Source organism: Lissotriton vulgaris, chromosome 3_1, assembly GCF_964263255.1.
Source record: "Lissotriton vulgaris chromosome 3_1, aLisVul1.2, whole genome shotgun sequence".
NCBI lineage: Eukaryota > Metazoa > Chordata > Amphibia > Caudata > Salamandridae > Lissotriton > Lissotriton vulgaris.
In genome coordinates, this window is record NC_141689.1 from 568,423,421 (window position 1) to 568,450,033 (window position 26,613).

Here is a 26,613-nt window from a genome sequence, read left to right on the forward strand (position 1 = left end):
ACTTACGCGAGACTGGACCATATCTTAGTCACTGGGCCAGTCCGGGACTTAGCCGCAGCATCTGAAATTGGGGTCCTCTCTCTGTCAGATCACGCACCAGTTTTGGGCGTTTTTACACTGCCGTCGACACAGGCTCCCTGCGGGGTGTGGCGACTCAGAGATACACTCTTGCATAGGAGAACGGTAGTGACACGCATAACAGAGTCGATCAAAGACTATCAGGCTCATAATGACAACGGAGAGACCTCGCTAGCTACTCAATGGGCAGCACTCAAAGCGGTCCTGAGGGGTGAATTCATTGTCGTCTCCTCAGCAGAGAATAGGGAACGGCGTCAGAAGCGTGATGAACTGACGCAAAAGGTCCGGGAACTTGAGCAGGTGCACCGCCGTACGGGGGCCCCTAGAATTTGGAAGCAGTTGAAGGCGGCGAGGAAAGTCCTGTCAGCGTTGGACATGGATAGAGCCGAATATGCTGCTCTGAGGTTGCGGCATGCGTATTACACAGGAGGGGACAGATGTGGTCGACTTCTAGCACATAAATTGAGAGAGTCTCACCAGTGTCGTCGAGTGAAAGAGATTGAGGCTGGGGACGGAGTGGTGGTTTCTGATGACGGTCAGATAGCAGAGGCCTTCCGGCGTTTCTATGCAACGCTATATACGGAAGATCTCCTTGGGGAGGGAAACGCGGAGGAGTATCTAGACACGATCACCCTCCCATATTTGGCGCCGATACAAACAGAGTACTTAGAGAGAGAAATCAGGATTGAAGAGGTGATTACAGCCATCTCCAGACTTAAGCATGGCAAGGCTCCGGGCCCTGACGGGTACTCCGCACTCTTTTATAAGACGTTTAGTGACGTACTGGCGCCCATTCTGACCAGACTCTTTAATTCCTTCGCCACCTCGGGAGCCATTCCGCCCGATCTTCTACAGGCGACGGTGTCCGTTATCCCTAAGCCTGGAAAGGATAGGACCAGATGCAGTTCCTATCGGCCGATCTCTCTCCTCAATGTTGACCTAAAATTATATACAGGGATCCTGGCGGCAAGGCTGGCACTCCACCTGCCGGGATTAGTAGAATCAGATCAAGCGGGCTTTATACCGGGGAGGCAAACGGTGGATAACACCAAGCGGTTAATCCACATTTTGGAGAAAGCCTCCAGAATCCCCGGAGAGCGAATGTTACTATCTGTCGACGTTGAGAAAGCGTTTGACCGGGTGCATTGGCCCTACCTGGAGAGAGTGTTGGAGAGAATGGGAATTGGAGAAAAGTTCCGCACTATGGTATTTAACTGCTATAGGTTTCCAACTGCGGCGGTGCGGGTGAACGGTTGTAGCTCCCAGGGATTTGACATCGAGAGAGGGACCAGACAGGGTAGCCCACTGTCGCCACTTCTCTTTGCCTTATACATGGAACCATTCGCCCAGCGGATACGCCAAAACCCGGACGCGACAGGTGTGAAAATGGGAGGATACGTCAGCCTTTATGCGGATGACATGATTTTCTCCTTGGAACATCCTAGGAGAGCTCTCCCAGCGTGTATTAGCGAACTGGAGGCATTCTCGTCAGTGGCTGGCTTCCGCATGAACATGAGGATGTCGGTGGCCTTGGATCTTTCTCTAACGGCTGCCACTCGTTCGGAGCTGCAGGGGCTTTTCCCTATGCACTGGTCATCACACCAAGTACAGTATCTGGGTATACTGTTAGTCCCCACGTTACCGGCAACGGTTACAGCTAATTATGAGGCTCTGAGCAAAAAGATCAGGGAGGAGCTGGGTAGATGGGGCAAAGGCATAATATCTTGGCTTGGCAGAGTTGCGGCGGTCAAGATGACAATCCTCCCCCAGGTTTTGTATCTGTTTCGGGCACTGCCACTACAGCCGCCTAAGGGTTGGATCCAGCAGACTCAAGCAGATCTGGCCCGTTTCATCTGGCAAGGTCGCAAACCTCGAATTAGGAGAGTTCTCACGATGTTGGCTCCGGAGTCGGGGGGACTGGGCGTTCCGGATCTGCGCAAGTACTTTCAAGCGGCGCAATTGCGGTATCTGGTGGAGTGGAGTAGGTGGGAGTCGGACAAGTCCTGGCTCTTCCAGGACCAGGCGGTTGCAGGTCGCCCGCTACAGGAGGTGCCCTTTCTGCGTAGGGCTCACCGCCCTCCTAATCTTTATGCATCCTTTGTCACGCGGGTCCCTCTAAAAGTGTGGGATACCACTTGCAGGATCCGCGAACTCACTACATTCCCTTCCCCGTTTACGCCAATAGTGGACAACCCGGACTTTACACCGGGGATGGAACCAGGGGCCTTCACACACTGGCGCACGGCCGGTTGCAGGGCGCTCTCACAATTGTATGACACGACTGGGGTGATCCCCTTTCGGAGCCTAAAAGAGGAATTCCGGTTGTCTGAATCGGACAGGATGCGTTACTGGCAAGTGAGGCACTGGGCGTTACAACCACAGGTGCGGGAGTTAGCGGACAGGAGGATGACACCATACGAGAAGTGGCTGATAACGCGCACGTCCGACACTAAACACAGCTCTGATCTTTACAAACTGTTGCAGCCGCCACCCTTTCACTTTCACAACCCAGGCAGGGAGCGGTGGAACCGAGAACTAGGCAGGACGCTGAGCCATAAGGAATGGGACCAGATCTCGTATCGGGCTAGACATTCTGCATATCATATAGGGCTCACTGAGACGTTCACCAAAGTATCAACTTATTGGTACTATACCCCAGAAAGGTTACACGAGATGAATCATAACGTTGCGAACACCTGTTGGCGAGAATGTGGACAGATAGGCACCTTGACACATGTACTATGGGACTGTCCCCTGCTAGAATCCTACTGGAAAGAGGTGATTGATGAGATTGACACGCACTTTGGTATAGAACTCCCCTGCTTCCCAGCTTACACACTGTTAGGCCTCCCAAATGGGCTGATGTACCCCTTGAAGTCACGTAGAGGAAGACAGATAGCAATAGCATTGGGCTCAGCGGTGGAGAACATTTTAATACACTGGCGCTCGACTGTCATCCCCTCTACCGTGGGTTGGCTTCATAGATTGTGGCATGTCCTGGGTATGGAAAAACTATCACTTATGGTGGCGGGGGAAGTGGAACAATTTGAGGAACTGTGGCAACCATTCCATGCTCTACTAACCACGGAATTCAGGGAGCTCACATGTCCAAGGTATCTCAGACTGCTGAGGCTCACTCCGCCGATGGCACACATGGCTTGAGTACACACTATCTGAGTATGGGTAGCGCCGATGGGCAGCGTTGGGGGCATGATGTATAAGGAAGGACAGATGCTGGATGGGGGGGGGTGGGGACTGGGGGGGTTAGGGTGGGCGTTGGGTGGGTCATTTTGTAAAATTTGAAAGAGCACTGAGAGACTGCACCATCTTTGTTTTGTATCATAATGGTATTTGCTGATTCTTCGCTGAAGGAGGCTACGTTGCATGGAGCTAATGCACAGCGTACTCATCTGGATAACCTCCTGGGATACTGCGCAATCACTCTAGCCTGTATGTTTAATTTTCTTTCTCTGTACTCATTCAATAAAATACTTTAAACATAAACCACAACTACCCCAATTGGTTAACATCAGCTTACTAAAAGTTATTGAAATATTATCCAGGGAGTGTTTTGGGTGCTGGCTGAACCACATTTTTTTCTTGTAGGTCAATCATACCACCATAGTAACAGACCTGTAATTTGGAAAAGCACACCTGTCAGAAAGTCTCACCAATTATTGTGGGATGGGTTATTTACCTCTTCACCTTATTTCTTCCTTTTCAGCTTTAGGACCAGGAGTGACTATGACATCAACCTTTGAGAGGCATTAAAACAGCTTTTCTTGCACAGGTTTTATACTCCGGTCATCCATCCCCAATCAAGACCATATATTTGCTGTGGGAAGACATCTTGTTATAAAAAAATGCATCACAGCCTACGAGAATTCTGAGCTGCACATGCAAACGTATTTATGTACCAATGATGGAGAGATTAGTGAACAGAGACATTTATGACAGAAAATAAAGAGCAAAAGAGATCAAGAAAGCATAAAGTGTGTGTTACATTTTACCATGAAAAAATACATTAACTGTTGAGGGTGTGTGAGACAAGAGAAAGATTCATGTGAACAGAGCAAGTATTCATAGAATTCTATACGTGCAATCTAACTCGATGAAAATCCCCCTTATCAATTATAAAAGTCTATATTTTCAATATATTTTATGTGCAGACTGTTCTTATAGTTGCTCTACAGTGGTCATTGAAAGCACTCAGATGTTTGAACTTGCTTGCATAACACATCCATACTTAGGAAGAGTCTTGGCATTTCAGCACTCCACATTAACAGGCCCTACATAAAATGCCCTAAAGAGATCCATAGCAGGATCTAGCCGGCTTCTATGAAATGTAATCTATTTGTAAGCAATATATGAGCCTATTTAAACTTTTCTTGTTGCCATCCAATGTGATGCAACCTTAAGCAATATGAAAAACAAAGATGCCATGTAAATAGATCACTTCTCCCCTATTCAACACAAATTCCAAAACTGTAAATTGTCCAAGATTCTGAAAGCCCTAAGGAGTCCTACAAATGAAGAATGGTTTTGTGGATGTTCAGCAGATACTTTGGATAGTACAGGGAGAAGAAACACACAATCAGTAACTGTCTTAAAACGTAGACCAATGTCCAGAGGATTCAGATACAGCCTTAATAAGAGATGAAAGAGATATCAAATCACATTTGAAGAGTGAATTTGAACTAATCTTAGCACCAAAAGGAATATGGGTAGATATAAAGAGTACGGCTATTGAAGGGAAGGCAGTATATGTCCATTGTGAGCAACCCCCCCCCTTTCTCCACCCATTAGTATATCTACTACTGCTCCATTTATGATGCTCAAATAGTTATTTGATGGAAATTCAATTGATATAAAATCCTACATTAGACATTATGACTGATAATCTTTGTTCAAATTTTGTGAAACATGTTTAAACATTCTTATGTTAACACTTCAGTGCTGGGTCCTACACATGCACAAACATTCTTCAATTAATGACTACTAGGAAGAAAACGATTTTCTAAAGAAACAATGTTTATTTAGAAGGGCATTTATTTGTCTTCACGTTACATAGACAGCTCTTCCAACCTTTTCAGTTCAGTTGTAGAAATGTGCGTTAAAACTCAATGAACATCAAATAATGTTTCCAGAATTTGCAGCAAGATACATTGACATAAAGGATATATGCTGCACCTTTATATAGCTCGTTCTTCTTGGTCCACTAAGGTACACAAAAGACAAGAGCGGACAGTATGTCCATATCATCCTCAAAAACAAAAAAAACACAAAAGAGAGGCAGACAATTATTTTTAACTGCCTCTATACAAGTCCAAAGGTGGCGAAGAGCAGTGCAGAACGGTCACATCCCAAATATTACTGCGCAAAGAGAATACTGAAAGCCATCACTATACAGCATACAGCTACGTATGGACTCTTCCGTTCACCTGTTTGTGAAAAAAAAAACATTAGATAAAAACAACTACAAATTGGGAGGATAGTCAAAAATAAGTCACATACTAGTTAAGCAAGTACTCCTATGGGCAGTGGACATCAAGTATTGTCTGATACGCACAAGGAGAAAACAATACCAACAGCAAAATACTGGCCAATGTAATAGAAGAAATAAGAAAACGCCTTTGTTTACATATTAAGATCATTTACAGCTCATTTACCTTTAATTATGATTATTATTTAAAAGTTAGTAGTACACAACATACACCCACTAAGAGTTTATTTGCACCATTGGACATTAAAATAGACAGAAAGAAGAATATGAACTAGGAGTAACTGATTGTAATTATAATGGATACTGTTAAGTTTTTAGTGTCTGCTAGATTCTACTTAAGAAAGGTTCCACTCAAAGAAAAAGTAGACTTTGATTCAACAGTTCTGTCGTAGCCACTCGAACAGATCTTCCTCTAAGCTTTTTGTATTTATATTTAGGGATATTGTACAAAGCACAAGATTTTGAATTGAGTCTCAAGTAGGGGTCTACTTTTGAGAACTTCGTAGTTATGTAGAAAAGTCCAGTGTTGGGGAGGCAGGCCACAGGGAAGCTCTCCAAAGACTTCTTTTGGAAAATACTAGGATAATTTCTTGTTAAATTGTACTTAATTTTAGAAGGTTATAGCCCATCAGCTTCTTATGCAATTAAACGTTCCTAAAACACCCCTAGACCCTGTCTTCAGATAGCCTCCAAAACTGATGACAAGCTGTGTTCCGTAAGTATACATATAGGTTGTGACCTGGAACTCATTAAGGTTGAGAGCCATTAGTGTTAGATACATATGAAGTACGATGAGGGGCTCAGAAAAGCACTAGGGTACTCCCTAGATATGCTCTTTGGGCTCTAAATTAAAAGGAGTCAATGTGAACCACTTGGCTAAAGTTGATCAATAAAGTTGCAATCAAGGCAGGTGTGCAGTCTGTCTGCAGTTGCTATATCCTCGAGTTGCTTAGTCAGGACGATGTTATCAATGGTATCAACATCGACAGACAGATCTAATAGTACAACCCCTCTGGAATCCCCCATTTCTGGCATCATTCTCAGGTCATCAACCATTAAAGTCACCATTAGTATCAGGCCAAGCGCAGGACAAAATGCTGCTTAGGATGAGTTTAAGATGGCATTTGACTCTAGAAACTCCTGTAGCTGTTTCACAATAACATCTTACAACAGTTTCACCCAGTGGAGTACCAAGAACATAGACATTGGTTTGCAGGGCCATCTATAGCAAGAACTGTTTTTTTAAAATAGGGGACAAAACAGTGCATTTAGCCCTCTGTGGAACACTACCGGATTTATTATTTTGATACTAGTGGCACAACTTTACCACTTTTAGAATGTGGGTTAAGCGAATATCTGTTAGGAAACCCACCAGTTTGCTATGAAGCATCAACATTTCAGTTTCCTCCTTAGAAAGAGACTCAAACTCAAAACGTTTGTTTATTTTCAGTCATTGGGGAGATCAAGCTCTCTGAAGCAATAACCATTGTTGAAAAACTGGCAATTCCTTGGTTAGATCTTTAGACTGACATAGCACAGGTTTTCGCATAAAAGTGTTTCTAGCTGCAGCTCAGTGGTGACCAGTTTAGTTGGCTAAAGATGAACCTTTGTAAAGTTTCAACATGAGGTTATTGCCACAAGGCATATATCATAGCATGGCTTAGTAGAGTTAGTAATTAACAGGCAAAGAACATGAAATTAATATCTGAAAGAAGCTGGCTCTGTATATAGTATTACCACTAGGGAGTTATACCATCCTCAAAAGTAACACAGGGCTAAATGTAAAACCTAAAGTGCTCTATTAGTAGTAGTGTGGGCGAGCAGCCTTAGGCCTAACACAGAGGAGTGCAAGACATTTATTGCACAACATTGACCAATAATGGACACACGACTCAATAAGGAGATCCAGACCAATTTTAGAAAAATATACTTTGTATTTTTTTTATTTTTAAGACCAAGATCTTTGCAATAAGGTAAGTATGTTTTTACAGAAAAAGACTTTTTACTTTGAAAAATCGACACTTAAAAACTTTTCAGAACAGTTTAATGTTATCCTAAGGGGAAAACAATATCACAGTTTTACAGGTAAGTAATACACTTACAACTACAGTATTTGGCACCAAAGTTTAGCAAGGGGCATGGGCCAGGTGAACACTGAAACTGCACAACGAGCAGCATAGGGGCGGCTAGGTGCAGAGGTCAAAGTTGGAGTTCGGCCCAATGCTTTTCAATGGACACTGGGGCTGCATGGAGCCACAGTGCTTGCAGGTTAGTAGATTGGTTGCAGTGGCCAGGTTTTGGGTGAGCACAAGCAGAGAAGGGGCCATACAGCAGCACCAAACATACAACACCAGTGGCACAGGGGCAGGAGGGTGCAAAATCAGCATCTTGAGCCCAATGCTTTTCAACTGAGGGTCTTCATTTGGCAAACAGGCTGCAGGCGTTGAACCGGAGGCTGCAGGAGGGAGACCAACAATAGTAGAGGTAAGTATAGATGTAGGGGGTCGTAGGGCACTGTTGGTTAAGCTCACCAAGGTCCAGGGGCTTCGGGTGTAGGGATGCCTTTCAATATCAGGTCGTGGTGAGGGGAGCCCCATGATCCAGAATGCAGGCATCGCCGTGGAGATCAGGAGAGGCCAGCCAATGCTCGGCTCAAGGTCAAACTCGCAAGGGAGACGTCACCACACACATGAGCCACTCAGGCTCTGCCCGTGGGCGTCGGGTCCAGGGTGGGCAGGGATTGCTGTTCCAGCTGGATCCGGAGCCCTTGAAGACAGTTTTTCATGACAGGTCTGCTGTAAACCGAAGATTGGAGTCTTTTTCAAAGGCAGGAGTCCTCCCAGGGTTTTGAGAGATCGCTAACTGCAAGACAGGTCAGAGGTTCAAAGAAGCGGGAGACAGGCCGGTAGGGCTGGGGCAAAGGCTGTCATAGTCTTCAGTCTTCTCTGCAGGGATATCTTCTGTCTTCTTAGGTCATCACAGATCTAGTTTCCAGGTCTGAGGGAGCCACCTAAATACTAAATGTTGGGGCATTTTAAATGGAGGAGCAGGAAGGGCCAATGGGCAACTTACCCGAGTGACTAAACCCTCTATTATACCACCCTCTTGTGGGAGTGGGCATAGACCTAGCCCTGATTGGAGGGGTCCCTCCAACTTCAAGATGGCAGGGACTGAAAGGTGGGCTTCACCTCGCCTCCCCACCATAGGGGAGAAGTTTGTAGAGGTGGGCACACCTCTTATTCTCTCAAGTTTTCCCGCCGGTTTTCCCACCCAAAGTGGGGGTGTAAACCAGGGGCTGCAATCTGCTGCTAGCAGGAGAGGCTGGGGGTCACATTACAAAGGCCGCAAACCTTTGAAGCTTCTCCCTACGAGCACTGGCCCATCCTGGGGGAGTAGATGTAACACCTCTGCCAAAGATGTGCATTGTTTTGGGCCCCAGTGAGCAGGGCCTCAGGCTGATGAGGGTTATGAACCCGAAACCGGTCCCAGGATGCTGGTTTCCGGTCCAAGGAAGACATGGCTTGGCAGTTCGGGCTGGACTGTTTCCAGGAGGCACAGGGTCAGAGTGATTTGCATATGGCCATGTCTGAACTGGGGTGGTGGAGTGATCTAAAGAAGGATGATGGATTAAACCCAGATCAGTTGACTGGGGGTAAGTGATGTGCTCAAGCGCTCCGTCCATCATCCCCTTTGGTATCGCTTCAACTCTTTCCTAAGCTGGAGAGAAGGTGGGGTGGTTCGGATAGATACAGGGATATTGTTTGAGATCTTGGATGCACAGGGAGAAAAGACCAGCTGCCTTGTTGCTTTCTTTTTCGCACTTCTCGTCCTGCATTCTGATGTGGTTCTGGCTTGTAAAAACCCACCAGAGGAGCACTATAAGCAGGATTGCTGACCATGATAAATTTTGACATGATGCACCTGGTTTTGAAAATGATGCAGGCCGGCAAGTGAAGCACACCTAGGATCAGAAATATACACAAAATCAAGCTCAGAAGGGAAATCACCCGTCTGACTGAAGCTTCTATTGTAGCAAGAGCTATAAGTTCTTTTTCTGAAATGACTGGCACTTCTCCAGTAAAAGGAACAATCTAATTTACAAACTAGAGATGAATCAGATATCACTTCCTTTTCTGAAGGTGCTCTTAGCAGCTTTGTCCAGGTAAGGGCTGACCAGAAGCCTTGACCACAAAAAGAGCTGCTCCTCTGCTAATCACCTGTTGAATAGTTTTTGTGCAGATTTTAAACTGAAAGGAAGCACGAATTGGAAAAGGGAGTATCCCACTACAAAAAAACAATAACTGAATAAACTTGAGGTTTAGTTCAGATCTATATTCTATAGCATCCAGGAATTGGACATTATTTCTTCCCATTAGAGGAATGTATTGCACCCTCCCTCACACTGGGGTCCTTAAAGGGAGGGAGGCTCAGAGAGACAGTCTTTAGGATCTGTTCTTTTAGCAGTAGTGGGAGTTACACATGAGCTCTACCTCTCCCCTTACCTCAGCCTATGATGTATGAATGCAAAGGGTAACTCTTTCTACTTTTGCGTTTACCATGTTGGTTATGCTTTCTTACCCTAGTGCCATGAAAAATCTTTAAAGCTGGGGGCTGTCTCTGTTACAGGTCTACCGTTCGTTTTGTTGCACAGCCTCATTATCTACTTATAAATAAAAAATAAAAAAAAGATGTTCCAAAAAAGGCTAATTATTAACTGGAGGAAGCAACTGCGGTCTCATGCTAGAAACATACACTCATGAATGCCTGTGCAGCATTATACTATGCAATACTTGCTGCACTGTTAAAATAGCCGTGTGATGTCTTCGGAGTCTCAATTATTGGAAATTCCACCTCTGTTTTCCTTACTTTACCCGTTCATTCCATCTTGTCATTCTGGCCGCCATCCTATCTACTTAAAAATAACCAATGTCTGCGGCTCTAATTGTGAATGCTTGCAATATGTCATCAAATCATCTCCACCATGTTCCATGTACGAGTTTCCCTGTCTGAGGAAGCTGTGGTGCTGACTGACCAGCAATCTCTATGTGGTGCTCATTGACCAGAAATATATTTGTGATGGTAGCCACCACTAATGAATCAGCAAATGTCTACATTTTCCATTAGGCTTTTTATTTCAATGGTTGCTTTATGGTGGTCTTATAATATGGGTGAGACTTAGGGCAATGTAATTTCTCTCAATTCTTGTCATAACCAGTTTAGTGGCTGCCTAGGTCTAGAAATTAGAGCGTAGATCATGAGAACTAATGGATTCAAAGAGAAAGGATTCTTGTGGCTCCAACTGATGTAAGGGAATGCCAAATTCCTTAGTTGCTAGTGTCATCAGGTATAATGGAGACAGAGTCATCTGGAGGTGTCTTAAATTCCAGTGACTAATTCACAAATTCCTGAAGTGAAACAGATTAGTCCATCGGCTCTGAGATGTCTCATGGTGCAATGCACGATAGTAAGAGAACCTCACTTAGTGCTGATGTATTGATTTTGAGTCTTTGAAACTCACTATTCTTGTCGTTTGTCCTATTGCTGAAAGGAGCCTTGGCTTTGAAAAAGACAGCTAAACAGGAAACTGGAAGAGTGGAGGGCATAAATCAACATTGCAAGGAGTTTGACGGCCACACCCGATGTAGTAAATAAAGAGAGTTCCTCCTGGATAACATTTTGAAGAACACCTCCACCTCTCTCCCCCTCCCCCCCCCCCCCCGATAATGCCTGCTTAAGCAAAGAAAGAAGTTTCAGGAAAGAATCATATTTCCTTTCCAAAATGGCTGCAAGCCCCATTGTCAAATATTTTGGGCTTACGGACAAGTCATGAATCAGTAGCAGCTGTGCAGAAATTTGAAGTGCCCATCTTCTGCTCACAATTTCTTATCATATTGCAAACAGTATTTGCAGAATCCTGTCAAAGAGAAATAATCATTTTCTCGCAGGTATAAAAGCTACTCACACAGCCTTCTCAATAGTATTTAAAGGAACTGATATGACAGAATGGAAAAACCAAGATAGAATGATTCCTGAGGGAGAGCTCTCTTAAAAAGGGAGCAACGTTTTCCTCTGAGGTATACTGTGGTATATACTAAGTAGCTATTTTATTTTGATTTTCTAATTTCTAAAGATTATTTCAAAATATGGAAATGTGCATACTGATAGGGGTAAAACAAAAAAAAGTTTTTTTTATTGGGTCCAGCATGGCGCCGAAATTATGCGGAGGATGACTCTCCCAGGGATCTTCGATGCAGCAAATGAATCTAGCAGAGGAATGATTAGAAATGTATAACCCTTGTATAATAAACTTTGCGCAGTAGAGATCTAAACACTATTCAAACAAAAAGCAAGGCACCAAAGGGTGCACTACTTGGACACTGGTTCTCCAACTTATTTTAGGTCACTTGTGGTACAATTCAAATTAGAATATTTATAGTATAGTAGCCATCAAATTGGCAATAAACTCTGGTCTCTCATGGACCAGTGACATTCCATACCTATTTAGATTTAAAGCAAACCAAACCAGCTTATTTATTTATTTTATTTATGTAGTTTCTTATATCGCGCCAGAATCGACCCCAACGGGGTATCTCCGCGCTTTGCACGCCAGGATGGTAAAGTATGTACCTCTGTAGATAAGTTATGGGCCATTATTCTTCCAGGAACAAGGTTGTCTTGAGCATTTTCCTGAAGGATATATGGTTGGTGTTTTGCCTGAGACTAAGGGGCAGATTATTCCACAAGGTCGGCCCCACAAGGGAGAGGGCACGGCCTCCTTGCCTGGTCTTTTTAATAGCAGTTGGTTACTTGATCGGAGAAGGCGATCAGGATTATAGAACTGGAATTTTTGGGCCAGATATTTAGGGCCATCTCCAAAAAGGCATTTATGAACAGTGCAACAGATTTTGAACTTGATACGTTGCCGTATCGGTAGCCAGTGGAGTTCTCTCAATAGGGGCTTAGAGGGGGTTCTTGTGGGAGCGTTCAGAATTAGTCTTGCCGCCGTATTTTGGACCACCTGTAGCCGGTTTAGAGCATCCTCATTAGCTAGTATCAGGAGCCCATTACAATAATCCAACCGGCTTATCACCAGGGCCTGTACAAGGGTCTTTCTATACATATCAGGCAAGAGAGGGAAGACTCGTCTTAACAGGCCAATGGTGCGGAAACATGCTCCAAAAATGACATTTGCCTGTTCCTTTAAGGTTAAATTTTGATCTAGCTTCACACCCAGGTTTTTTACGGTCAGCTTTGGGCAGGGCACTGGTCCCAAGTCCAGAGGCCACCAGTCGGGAGACCAGAATATGGTGGCTTTCCCAAAAAGCATTACCTCCGTCTTCCCGACATTGCATTGGAGGCAGTTGGAGGCCATCCAATGTGACACTGCCCTCAGCAAAATTTTCCTTAACACTCGTGTTAAGAGAGTGGAAAGGGTAGAGGAGTTGAGTGTCGTCAGCATAAGACACCGGTGTGAATCCATACTTCCTCACAATCTCAGCAAGGGGGGCCACGTACACATTGAACAATGTGGGGCTTAGGCATGAGCCCTGTGGCACCCCCTTCGTGGGCACCCTTGAGGTGGAACGATAGGGGCCCAAGCTGACAGATTGTGATCGCCCGGAAAGGAAACTCTCCAGCCATGACAGAGCCTGTCCTCCAATACCCACTCCCTGCAAACGGTCCAGAAGTATTTTATGCAACACAGTATCAAAAGCGGCCGACAGGTCTAACAGCACCAGAATCATTGAGCCTCCTCTATCCTATGACATCTTGATGTTATCAGTCACGGAGAGGAGTGCTGATTCGGTGCTGTAGTTGGGCCTGAACCCAGATTGTGAGTGGTCCAGGCCCCCTGTCGCCTCTATGAAACTGGAGACATGGGTGTTAACATGTTTCTCAGCCAGTTTGCTCAGGAGGGGTAATAGAGAGATGGGACGAAGGTTAGAGAGTTCCGTCCAAGGTAAAGCTGAGTAGCTCATCAACTAGTCTTAAGAATATGTGCAGGAGCCCAACGGTTAGGGCGGTGGACTTCAAATCTAGGGAACCTGGTTTGTGTCTCGGCAACGACGCTCAACATCCTGTGATTCTGGGCAAATTACTTTATCTCCCTGTGCCTAACAAAAATGAATGTGTCCTCATGTAAAGCAACTTGTGCTGATGTAAAATGCTCTGATACCTGATTTCGGGTCAAGTTTGCGCTATATAAAACTTCGAGAAAAATAAATAAAAAATTACACCTTTCCAATAACAACCCACTGGACTTGAGAACAAAATCTGCCAAGTCCGTTACTAAGATAGAATCACTGGAAGAAACTTCCTGGAGGATTGGCATCTGGGAACTGAGTCACTAGAATGGAAGGCAGGAACATTTACCCTGGAAAGGCGGGGAGGAGGTTAGATGTCGGACTAAAAATGTATGATCCATTTCTATATATTAATCTCCTGTTAACACAAGCCCAGCATGAGTCCATAGTCTTATAGCTTAAGAAGTGATATACACTTTTAAGTAGACTAGAACCTTGACATGGGTGCGCAGAAGCTCTATAATGGCAATAGAAAGAAGTTTCTAAGCAAGGTTGTGGTGTTATGTTTTCTCAGGAGATGGTCCCTTACTTTCTTTTCATGACATATCCTAGAAATGGTAAAAATTCCAAAAGGATGGATTAGGGACGTACTTTTGTGAAAAGCTTAAGGGTAGTGATGGTCTAGAGCACTGTCTGAACTACCCTCAAATGTTTTGAACTACCTTGGTATCTTAGAGCAGAAATTTGATGGGGCAGATCAGGTAAAGGAAGGGGCCTTGGATTTGAGGACTCCCACCAAGAAAGAGATCTCTGCTTAATTCAGAGGTAAAAACTGCTGTCTTATAGTTTTGTGTATGTTAATGACTTTTTTTGCTATTCACAGACTCTACTGCAGTCTCCACAGTTAGATTTCAATTGTACAAAACCACTGAAATTCAGCAGTTATAGTTACCTAAGCTAACTATAACTTACGCCCATGCAATGCACTACTTATGACCTCACACATTACATCACTCATGACATGGTCAGTGACATCAGTCCTTCACCCCCACATCCCTTAGCCACTTCACTAACACTGCGTGATTCACAATGTCAAATGCATCCAGGAGCACGAGGACCACTGACCCCCCAACCCCCCGCTCACCACCCTGCGAATCTCTTCGGTTGCAGTGATAAGGGCTGATTCAGTGGAGTGGCAGGGCCGGAAACCATGCTGTGTGGTAGCCAGTAGATTATTGGCATCTAAATAGTCAGTCAGTACTTTGTTTACTGATTTATCCAGAAATTTTGCAGCTATCGGCAGACCAGCAATAGGGCGATAGTTTTTTAATTCGGTTGGGTCCAAGTTCGTTTTTTTGAGAATGGTTCTGATGGATACTTTTTTCCAGGCTTCTGGATAGTTGCCCGATTCCAGAACTTGGTTAAAAAGAGGTGTGAGATTGTCACATATCTTCTTGGCGGCCAGATGCATGATGGCAGGGGGGCAGGGATCAATGGGTGAGCCAGATTTTATAGAAAGGAGGAGTTTTTGTACCTCAGCGTTAGAAATTTTCTGTAAACAGGATAGTTGGCAGTGAGTTGAATGTACTGCTTGCAGTTATTCTTGTTTATCCTGAATCACCGGTGTGCTCAGAAGGTCATTATAGACCCCTTGCACCTTTTCCTGAAAAAATAGGGCCAGTTTGTTACACATAGCTTGGTCTGGTTTAAAAGCATTGTCTTGCTGCGGTTTGGCCAATAAGTTGACCGATTAAAAAAGTTCTTTAGTGGAGTTTCCCGCTTCCTTTATCTTGGTTGTGAAAAATAGATTTTTTGTGGCAGTAATTACTTCCTTGTATTATTGGATAGCTAGATTATATGTTTTTTCTCATTAATGTAGTCCTATCTCTAAAAACGCTCAGCTTTCCTACAGTTAACTTTTAGGCACTTGAGCTCAGGGCTATACCAAGGGGACGATATCTTAGATCTCTTTACGGTCACCAGTTTTTCAGGCACAACACGTTCGGCCGCTGTCAATAGCCAGTCATTGAACTGCGAGGCTGCTTCAGTGTTGTCCTTAACTTGCGGGGTAGGGAAATGGCGAGGGCCAACTCTAAGTCGTTGCCTTCAACTTTGTTCCAGCGCCAACTCTTTACCTTGGATGGCTTAGTTTATATGCGGTGATGTGGCTGCATAACCTTGAAATTAAAGTGGATAGCCTTATGATCTGTCAATGGAAGGGTTAGTGTTTTGGTCAGATTAATGTCAAGGTTGTTTGTAGAAATGCTATCCAGGGTATGTCCCGGCTGATGGGTGGGTTTAGTTAATAGTTGAGTTAGGTTAAAAGCCACTAGATTGTCCAGTAGCCTAATTGTATCAGAGTTGCTTTTTAATTCTCAATGGTAGTTAAAGTCACCCAGGATTGTAAGAAAGTGGGGGTCAGTGTAGAACTCCAGAAGCGTCAGCAGCACCTGGGAGAAAGCTGCTTTGGGCCCAGGTGGGCGGTAAATTAATAACCCTTGAATGGTCGAGAGATTGTTTAGTTTAATGCGGAAATGGAGCGCCTCTGCAGGTAGAAATGGCTTCCACCAGCACCTTTAGGTAGTCTCGATAAATGATCACTATACCCCCCCCTTTACCTTTCTCCCTATATTGCGAGATGACAGCATAGCCCGTTGGTAACGCAATGTTCCAGTCAGGGCATGATGTATTGTCTGTCCAGGTTTCAGTCACAAAGACTATATCTGGCGTGAATAGTTGAATTAGATCTTCCAGCTGGTATTTGTGCTTTACCACAGAGCGCACGTTTAGCAGAAGGCACTGCACATGCTGCTTGTGTATTGCCTTGGGATCTCTAATGGGCGTGCTTGTATTACTCTTACTCTTTCTCTTGAGAGCCCAGGCTCATCTACTCCTGACCGTTCCTCTGCGTTTTTTGTAAGCATAGATTAGTTATAGATGTCAAGATTGAGCCGAAAGGGGGATTTAGCGCAAAGGGCCTCACCTCCGTGTAGGTTTTGCAGGGATATATCATGTGACATGCAAGTACCTCTCCCCAAATCGAATAGTTGTTTCCTACTGTATGCTTGGAGCATTGAACGACCAGGGGTTCTGGCACTGGTTGCTCTCCGGGCGCCGTTGAGCGCAGACGGATTTGCCGGTGGCGCGTCCGCTGCACGTATGGGAAGTCATGTGGTATTTATGTAATTAAGCAGCTAGACTGCTGTCTGACTCCACCCCCTCCACTCCCACGGTGATGCCGCTCCTAAAAGCCCCTGCTCCCTCCACTCAAACAGGACAACCCGCAGTGGACCGGGGAGCGGGCGGTGAGAGGCTACTGGATGGAAGACAGTACTGAGGTAGAAGTGCGCAGTTGTGCAAATGTGCGGTTTAAAGTTTTTTAAAATCAAAGAACGGTGCAAAAATTACAGAATAAAATCTTAGCTTGGCGCTCCCCAGTCTAGGTTGCGCGTACTCTGCGCGTACGGGTAGTCATGTGGTATTTATGCAATTAAGCAGCAAGACTGCTGACTCTGGCTCCACCCACTCCACTCCCATGGTGAGGCCGCTTCTAAAAGTCCCTGCTCCCTCCACTCACATGGGACAACCCGCGGTGGACCGGGAAGCAGGCGGTGAGATGCTACTGTATAGAAGGCAACACCGAGGTAGAAGTGCGTAGTTATGCAAAGGTGCGTTTTAAAGTTTTTTTAAATCAAAGAACGGTGATATATATATATTATATTACACCACAATTTCTCAGGTAGAGGGAAAACGGGACGCACTCCTGTAATCGTTTTCAGCATGCGTTGTTTTTTGCCATATTTGCATCTTCTCAAGGGGAAAAGCGAGCAGATCTACGCGTTTCTGTATCCCCGATACCTTGCTCACGATCAACTGGACGCTCATTACCACGATGTTTAAATGCATTTCAAACACACAATTACATCATTTCCTGTCATGTGGTTTAAGCATCAAGGTGCATTATAGATGCTGTAGTTTTTGTTATATATAAAAACAAACTGAAACTTAATGTGACTTTATAGCACATGAAATAATAAAGTGATCAGTAATAATCATAAGGGAAGCGGTTCCATGATGATTATGTAAGGTTCCAATGATGAAAAGAGTCTCACTATCCTATTATTTTCCATCTTTTTGTCTTTTGAATACCCAATCATAACCTCCAGTGGGGCGTCATATCAAATTATTACTATCTTTTTCTGTCTCTTATTATTCTTCCTCCATTTCCCCCTCCAGTGGGGCATACTGTTTTGTATTGTTAATGTTCCTCGGTGTATTCACTCTTTATATTTCATCTCTCATTCGCTTCACTTTTTTAAATTTCTTTTATTTGTGTATTTTACCTTTTGTGACGATTTTTTCATTATGTTTCATATTTATAAATTAATATATAACTCCTCTGACTGATTAAGACCGTGTGGACTCAATGTTCACAATTTTAAGATGTGGCAGGATTCCTTCTGACGTAGAAGTTTCTCCCTGTCTCCACCACATTCTTTTTTGGGCACTGTCTCAATACCATAGAATTTTAGCAATTTCCAATCTCTTCCATGATGTTGTTCCATATGCTTGGCGATTGAGTTTGATCTGTCCTTCTGTATTGTAGCTCTCACGTGCTCCATTATTCGTTTTTTCAGTTCACTGTTGGTACTACCTACATACAATAACAGGCACGGACATTCCACCACATTCACAGTGTATTGTGTTTTACAAGTTATTAGTTGGCGTTTTGCTGTTGGCCATTTGGACTTCTTTTGTCTGTTTAGCAATTTGACAGACTTTACATCCATGACATTTCAAGAAACCTTTTGTTTTTAGCCATGTTTCCTCTTTTTTTGGGGTTTTGAAATGGCTATTAATTAAATTATCTTTTAGGTTCTTTGCTCTTCGATAGGTTATTGTTGGATGTTTTCCTACTATTTTACTCACAGTGTCATCCAGATGCAAAATTGTCCAATTTTTCTTAGGATTTGCACAATTTCTTTGATTTCCTGCGAGTAATCCGTTATTAACCTTATCCGTTCTGGGTCATCCTTCATTTCCTTACTTTGCCCAATTAGGCATTTCTCTCTCGATTTTTCATTTGTCTTTGTCCAATATTTCTCAACAGTGCCCGTGTTGTATTTCCTTCTCTTGAATCTCTTCACTGTCGCTTCGCTATGCTTCTGCCATTCCGATTCTTCACTACATGTTCTTCGAATACAAAGAAATTCCCCATATGGGATACTGGAGAGGAGTGAACATTGATGAAAGCTAGTAGCTTCTAGGGTGGCATTTGTTGCACATTGCAAATGGAGGAAGAATAATAACAATGACAGAAAAAGATAGAAAATAATTCGATATGACGCCCCACTGGAGGGTATGACTGGGTATTGAAAAGACAAAAAGATGGGAAATAATAGGATAGTGAGACTCTTCATCATTCGAACCTTACATAATCATCATGGAACTGCTTCCCTTACGATTATTAGTAGTCAAATTATTATTTCATGTGTTATAAAGTCACATTAAGTTTCAGTTTGTTATTATATATAACAAAAAATACAGCATCCATAATGCACCTTGATGCTTAAACCACATGACAGGAAATTATGTAATTGTGTGTTTGAAATGCATTTAAACATCGCGGTAATGAGCGTCCAGTTGATCGTGAGCAAGTTATCAGGGATACCGAAACGCGTATATCTGCTTGCTTTTGCCCTTGAGAAGATGCAAATATGGCAATAAACAATGCATGCTGAAAAAGATTACAGGTCTGCGTCCCGTTTTTCCTCTACCTAAGGAATTGGTGTAATAATTGAGCGGCGTGGTTCTGCCGTAGGGAGCCGCACCCTTGGTAAGCGCTGCAGTCTCCGGTGTTCTGAACTGACGTGGCGTGATATATATGTATGTATATATATATATATATATATATATATATATATATATATATATATATATATATATATCTCCTTACATTTGAATGTGAAATACTTACAGGAACATGAGTGGTAATGGACTCATGGCGAAGGCCTGTATGATTCCGTCATACATCCACATTTAGGGAGTGATTGCAAAGTCAAAAGAAAAGCTACCCTATTTGGATAGATATGGTTCTTGTTTAGAAAATTTAATTAACAGTTCCACAACCATTTAAATAAACAATGTAATCTTTCTAAGAATTCAAATATCTGTAAAACCATACGAAAGTGAATAGTGATCTACACACATTTCTCAGCATGATCCCACTAATCAGACACAATAGTTAACTTGTTTATTTATTTATTTATATTCTTATAGCGCGCCTGAATCAGCCCCGAAGGGGTATCTCCGCGCGTAGCTTCTGTATGAGTTGAAAGAACTTATTGAGGGGATGACAGTGTAGGGAGCAGAAGAAAATTAGTCTTGGGTGAATAGGTATGTTTTTAGTTTTTTCCTAAAAGAAAAAAGATTAGAGACTTGTCTCAACTGTGGTGGGAGGGAGTTCCATAGCAAGAGGCCTTTGAGAGAGGGTGCTCGGCCACCCTGTCTCGCTCTGGTGACTTTGGGTACATGCATCAACATGGTGTTGCTGGAGCGCAAAACACGTCCAGGAGAGTAGGGGACAAAAATGTCTTTTAAGTATTTGGGACCGGACCCATAAATGCACTTATGCATTATGCAGTAAAGTTTAAAGTTGACCCGTTGTCGCACTGGGAGCCAGTGAAGGTGGGAAAGGAGAGGGCGTGACGGGGTACGGGGGGGGGCATTCAAGATGAGTCTTGCTGCGGTGTTCTGCACCACCTGCAGTCTGCATAGTTGTTCATAATTGGCAGAGATGAGTAGACCATTGCAATAGTCTACCCGCCCAAGAACTAGTGCCTGTACCAGCGTTTTCCTGTGGATGTCTGGCAGGAAGGGAAAAATACGCCGTAGAAGACCAATTATTCGGAAGCATGTTCCCGTGACTTGACTGACATGATCTTTTAGAATCAGTGTTTGGTCCAGGCGTACTCCCAGATTTTTGATGGTCTGTTTGGGCGCAGGAACAGGTCCTAGCTCAAGTGGCCACCAATCCGGAGACCAGAGCAGGGTGGCCCCTCCAAACAACATGACTTCGGTTTTAGTCACATTGCATTGGAGGAAGTTCTGGGCCATCCAACCTGCCACAGCTCTCATGCCATTTTGGAAGGATTGCATGACTGCAGGTGTGATAGTTTGGAAGGGAAACAACAGCTGGGTGTCATCAGCGTAGGAGATTGGGGAGAACCCGTAAGATCTTATAATCTCCGCCAAGGGGGCCACATATACGTTGAATAACGTGGGGCTCAGGCATGAGCCCTGTGGCACACCCTTGGTGAGCTTCCTACATACAGATTTATGGGAGCCTAGTTTGACACCTTGTTGTCTGTCTGTAAGGAAGCTTTCAAGCCACGCAAGGGCGGTCCCTTTTACTCCCACTCCCTTCAAGCGGTCGAGAAGGATTTTGTGCGACACCGTGTCGAAGGCAGCGGACAAATCCAATAGCACCAGAATCACTGAGCTCCCCCTGTCAAGTGACATTCTGATGTTATCTGTCACTGACAAGAGGGCTGATTCGGTGCTATGGTTGGGCCTGAAACCAGATTGTGAGTGGTCTAGGCCGCCCGCTGCCTCGATGTAATTAGACAGGTGTGCGTTGACATGTTTCTCGGCCAACTTGCTGAAATACGGTAGGAGGGAGATGGGCCGGAGGTTGGAAAGCTCCGCCCAGGGGAGAACCGAGTTCTTACGGATGGGGTTCACCACCGCTCTTTTCCATTCAGTTGGAACATATCCCTTCTTCAGAGACTGATTAATTACATCTTGGATGTGGGGGCCTAACAAGGTGCTGAGGGAGGTTAGGGTTTTAACAGGGATGAGGTCATCCGGAGACCCGGATTTTACATGGGTCATTAATGTGAACAGCTCTTCATTGTTGATAGGAGGGAATGTAGTCAGCGTGAGGTTGGTGTTTTCAGTGGGGAGGAGAACAGTCAGAGTGTCATTATTAGTTTGAGATGCTAGAATTTTGTCATAAATGGATTCTATTTTATTTTCGAAGTATAAGGAGACTTCTTCGCATAGACTTTGTGAGAAGTCATCTGGACTTACACAAGCCGTAGGCTTGACAAATGTTTCAAGAATCCTATAAAGTTCCTTGGGAGAATTACCGGCTTCCACGAGCTGTTGGGCAGTGTTGTTTTTGCGGGCAGCTTTAATACGTTTGTAGTAGTTTGTTTGGGCTGCACGGTGTGCCTTCTTGTTATCCTCTGAGTGTGATTTTCTCCATCTCTTCTCTATCCTCCTACATTCTTGCTTCTCTTTTCTGAGAGCCTCGGTGTACCATTTTTCCTGTTTGGCCACAGGAAATTGTTTAAATGTTTTCAGAGGGGCAATTTTGTCAATGGCTACAGTGAGCGATTGCTGAAACATAGTTAGACTATGTTCTACTTCCTCAGTATCTTTAATATCGGGTTTTTCTCATACCTTTTGTAGTGCCTCCAGTGTGAGTTTGTGCCACTGTCTGCGCATAGTGGGGGGTGAGGATTTCTTATATGAGCCTTTGTTAACTTTAAAAATAGTGAATTGTAATAAAAAGTGATCAGACCAATCTAATTGGGTAGGTTCGTAACAAGATATATTGTCAAAGTTGGTATATATCAGGTCGATGCAGTGTCCACCTTCATGTGTGGGACCCTGGTTCTTTTGTGTGAGGCCAATGGTTGTCAAATCAGCAGACAAACTTTTGGTCCCCATGGATTCAGGTTGGTCAGTATGTATGTTAAAATCTCCAAGGAGACAGAAGTCCTCATTGGCCCGTATGTGTGGGCCTAATATCTCTAAAAGAGATATAGAAAAGCTGGGGCATGTAAGTGGTGGTCTGTATATAAGTGCTCCCTTGCTGGTCTTTGTTAGGGAAGGTAATTCTGTAAACCATTATTTCCATTTCTTTGCAGCATTGTTTATCTAGAATATCCAATTTGAGATAGTCTTTGTAGATTATGGCAATGCCGCCACCTGTTTTTTCAGGGCGATCTGAATGGTGGAGTTTGTATCCCATTGGTACTCCCAGGGTAATGGCAGATATTGTGTGGGGCTTTAACCAAGTTTCAGTAATGAGTTATTCCAATGCAGTAAGACTATCACAGTTTGATTTAGTATGCCTTTCGCGCCTAAGAAATGGCTAAAAAATATATTCCCGTTAAGATTTAAAGTATCCACATTGTAGTAGGATATGTATTTGCATTTAAAATCGGTCCTCTCTGCAGACTTCAGCGTTATCCCATGCTCTGTTGAGCTCAAAGTACTTCCACAGGCCCAAACAAATTTGGAGATGGGGCAATGGTACATCTAAGTTGAGACCTACGATCATTGAGCTTTGAAGTACTCTCTGAACGTTAAAAACAAGCTATGCTGCAATTGCTAAGCCAGTAAATTGAGCCTTCATCTCTTCTGCAGACCCACCTTTGAATATATGATTTGGTATGACAGGCAGTGTTGTTTCTGTTATTTTGACACACAAGATGATCACGTTTACCACATGCGTGTATCACTTATGAAAGAGCACTCAACCCTAGCTCTGTATTGGCAATCACTGAATTGCTTTTGTGATTTTGTTTACTTGATTAAAATTGTCATTTGACTGCACATAATTTCTGCATAGTTTTTTAACGAGGGACTTCTGTTCCTAGTTCTACCAATTGCTTCAGGTTCCTGACGAATCCTGGGTTTCCCTGGTAAAGTTTCCAGATGTAATCTGGGAATCCAAAACAATAGAACTTGCATCCTTTTAACATCACTATACATCAGACGTAAACCCTAAGAAAAAGCCAAAGTACTAATTTGTTTAGTTACACAGATAATTAGATCAATGGCAAGAGACCAATGGGGACATAGGAGATGCAAAGAAAAAAATGCAATCAACCTCTGAATGGGAGGTGGTTGGGCTCAGTTCTTCGGCTGCATGCAAAGGCAGAAACACAGTGAGGAGTATTGGGGGAAAGGGAGGGGTACAGTTTAGGAAGGATTTGACGATGTGAAAATATGGGTTTTGAAACCTCTCAAAGTATATCGCCAAAATAGAAATTATTAGATACAAATGGAGGTCATATGTGGAGATAATCTGTTGGCATGTGCGCGTTGTGAGTGCTTCAGGTTTAGAACGTATCCACAAATATGCTCCTTGTAGTGCACTCATTCCTTTGTTCAAGCCAACCAGTAAAAATATCAATCTCCAACATGTACTTTGCATGGTACTTGTAGCTCACCAGTTGCCCGGAAGTAAGTTGCGGGCTTGAAACCCAGACAAGTACTTCATTCAGTTGGTGTGAAGCTGAGCTACAGTCTCCACTGAGAATTGCCAAAGCAACACCTCTCTGTTGCAGTTCCTTCAAGTGGCAGCCAGCCAAACCAAGGACAGGTGCATGCACACAAATGAACAAATACATATGTGTACAGAGAGTGACTGAGAAAGCAGGGTTTGTGACACAAATAATCACCCCACGGAAAAGCCCAGCACTGTTCGACAAAGTGATAATAATGCCAGTGGAGCGGCTCTAGTGTGGAACTACAGGAGCAACCATGGACATGACAAGAGTTGTGAAGGGCAGAGAGAGCTAAGTGACGGTACACTTGCTTCAGGGCATTGAGTGTGGATTATGAAAACTTTTATATTTTAAGGCCAGTGAATGTATGAGAAAAAGTGTGATTCTTCGTAAAAGATGTGGTGCCCCACCCTCGCAGTATTCTTTCACATTTGCAACCGCTATCACATCTTGTAGACCTCTTCGCAAACTGGGGTAATCTGAGACAACATGCATTTTAAATACATAAAGGTGATCCCTTTTGATAAATTCTGGGTATTCTTGCCATAACTGTGGTCCTGCATTGCATAATGGTGATGTTCCAAATGTGCTTATCTGAGTGATCATCCCATGGTCATATGTCTGAATAGACTTACAAGCATTTTGACTAGGAGTACTGCGAGACGGATATCCAGTTGCTCGGAGCATGTGCTCTAACTCTTATGACATGGAGAAGAGCCAGTTGAACCCAACTAGCTTATTTGACCTTAAAGAAAGGGTAATTATGAGCAATATCATGCCCCTACCGTGACTACCTATAAAGTGCTAATTGCACTGAATATGCTATTCTGGCTTTTCCTATTGAAAAAGACTTATGTAGGATTAAAAGTAATTTTTTAAATCAACCTTGGAAAACCCTACAGAGCTCATTCTCTGCCCTCGTCCTTCATCAAAGCTCTCTTGAGGGAGGCTATCTCACACCTACTCACCAATGCCAACTCCTTCCTCACTCAAGCTATCTTACCCAGAAGCTCAAAAGACAGGCCACCTACTCCCACCCCTAAATAAACCTAATATTGCTCATATAAAGTCATCTATGAACTGGTCCAATTGTAAGCCTACTTGGCTTAACTGTGGCTACCTTGCATAACTTATAAACCGTCTCATAATACTGGCCATCTCTCAGAATGGTGGCTCTCACATAATGACGGTCAGGTTTGGCATTCCAGATTCTATGGTAGCTATTCATTGCATAATCCTAGCCTAAAAATTCCAATCGTTCTCACTATGTTGGCTTCCTTGTCAGTATGATGGCACCTGACGTGATCATAAAAGATAGTAACACAAGGGCATGCGAGACAGAACCTTTTCTTATGAGGTAGTTAAAAAAGTAAGCATAGCAAGAAGGAAACATATTTACATTAGGAGACAAAATTACTTTATTTTCGAAAATATATTTAAAACTGATCCCGATGTGATCATTCAAAAAAGGTTAGGGAGAGTCCGAGCTAATGTTATTTCACTGATGATACATCGCCCTTGCTAATACCGCTGTTATTTCATAGCTCAGCTGATTTGTTTCAGGTCAATGTAGCTTTTTAATGACACTGATTTTGAAACTCTGCTTGATGAGCTGGAGTGGTCGCTACTAGTAACAATGTATAGGTGTCCAATATTATCAACTTCCCAGACCTGGACACAAGTGATAATTGTTAGTAGCTCAATATGCTTTTTAATCGATCATTATAATAAAGACTGGAGTTCCTTGAACAGAAATATTCCATAAATCAACATACAAAGCAAACTAATTGTAGGGAATAGAAAACCTGATATAGAGAAACTTACCAATCCTCGCACATTTCCAGAAAATTCCCAGCACACTGTACAGGAAAGAAATAAAAGATTCTTAAATTACTTAGAAACATTTATTGGAACACCAAACCGCACTATTTAGTTCACAAACTTTCGTTAAAGTCTACCATCTAGTGCTGCCTATGTACGATAAAACATATTTCAGAATTCAAATGTCAAACCAAATCTTGACAAATATGTGCAAATCTTAATAAATCAGCTGGATATACTGGATGTTTTGATACTGCATTTTTAGAGTGAACACAAGCCAAGTGAAGAATTTGAAGAGGTAATACGTTTTAAAAGGTAAACCTTTTCATATGATATATATACACCATATCACGGTTATGCTACCTTCCCATATTGTAAACCCAACATTTTGTGGATTCGTTATTTTAAAAAGCAATGTTCTGAAGTCTAAATAATAAGTTCCAAGTAACGTAGAGTACATTTTTGACAAATATATTTCAATCAAAAGGGTTTCCTCAACATTAATTTCAACCATTTGCCTAAGTAAACACTTATAGCTCCAATTACAAGATAAATGCACGATTCATGTTGTTTTTGAGCCTGAAAGAAAAGGGCCTTCTCAATCACTGAGCAACCTAACAATTAATTCTGGTAAATGTATTCAAATGCATAAAAGAAGTGTTTTTCTATGTTTTCTTTACACTTCCATATAGTCAATAATTCAGAAATGGATAAACAGAGTAATAAATGTAATAACAGATTTAATACCAATAACCATTAAGGAGCAACTAACGTGGTGAAGTCCATCCAAAGGAATTTACGGTGGCTGGCTTTTTTGCCCATATTATTTTAGCCCTCTTACCTAGTTACACTCCATTGACCCAAATGGAGTGTAACTAGCTAA

General features: G+C 43.2%; 1 protein-coding gene across 1 annotated transcript in view; it reads right to left on the reverse strand.

The window, feature by feature from the left end:
* Positions 1-5,091: 5,091 nt before the first annotated feature.
* The window catches only part of TMEM167A (transmembrane protein 167A), a 141,590-nt gene continuing 120,068 nt past the window's right edge, over positions 5,092-26,613 (reverse strand). Inside the window, exons 3-4 of the mRNA XM_086962993.1 lie at positions 25,734-25,768; positions 5,092-5,519 (exon numbers count right to left, since the gene is read on the reverse strand). Of these exons, the coding sequence (XP_086819119.1) occupies positions 5,449-5,519; positions 25,734-25,768 (106 nt within the window). The 3' untranslated portion in view covers positions 5,092-5,448. The remainder of the gene's footprint in view (positions 5,520-25,733; positions 25,769-26,613) is intronic.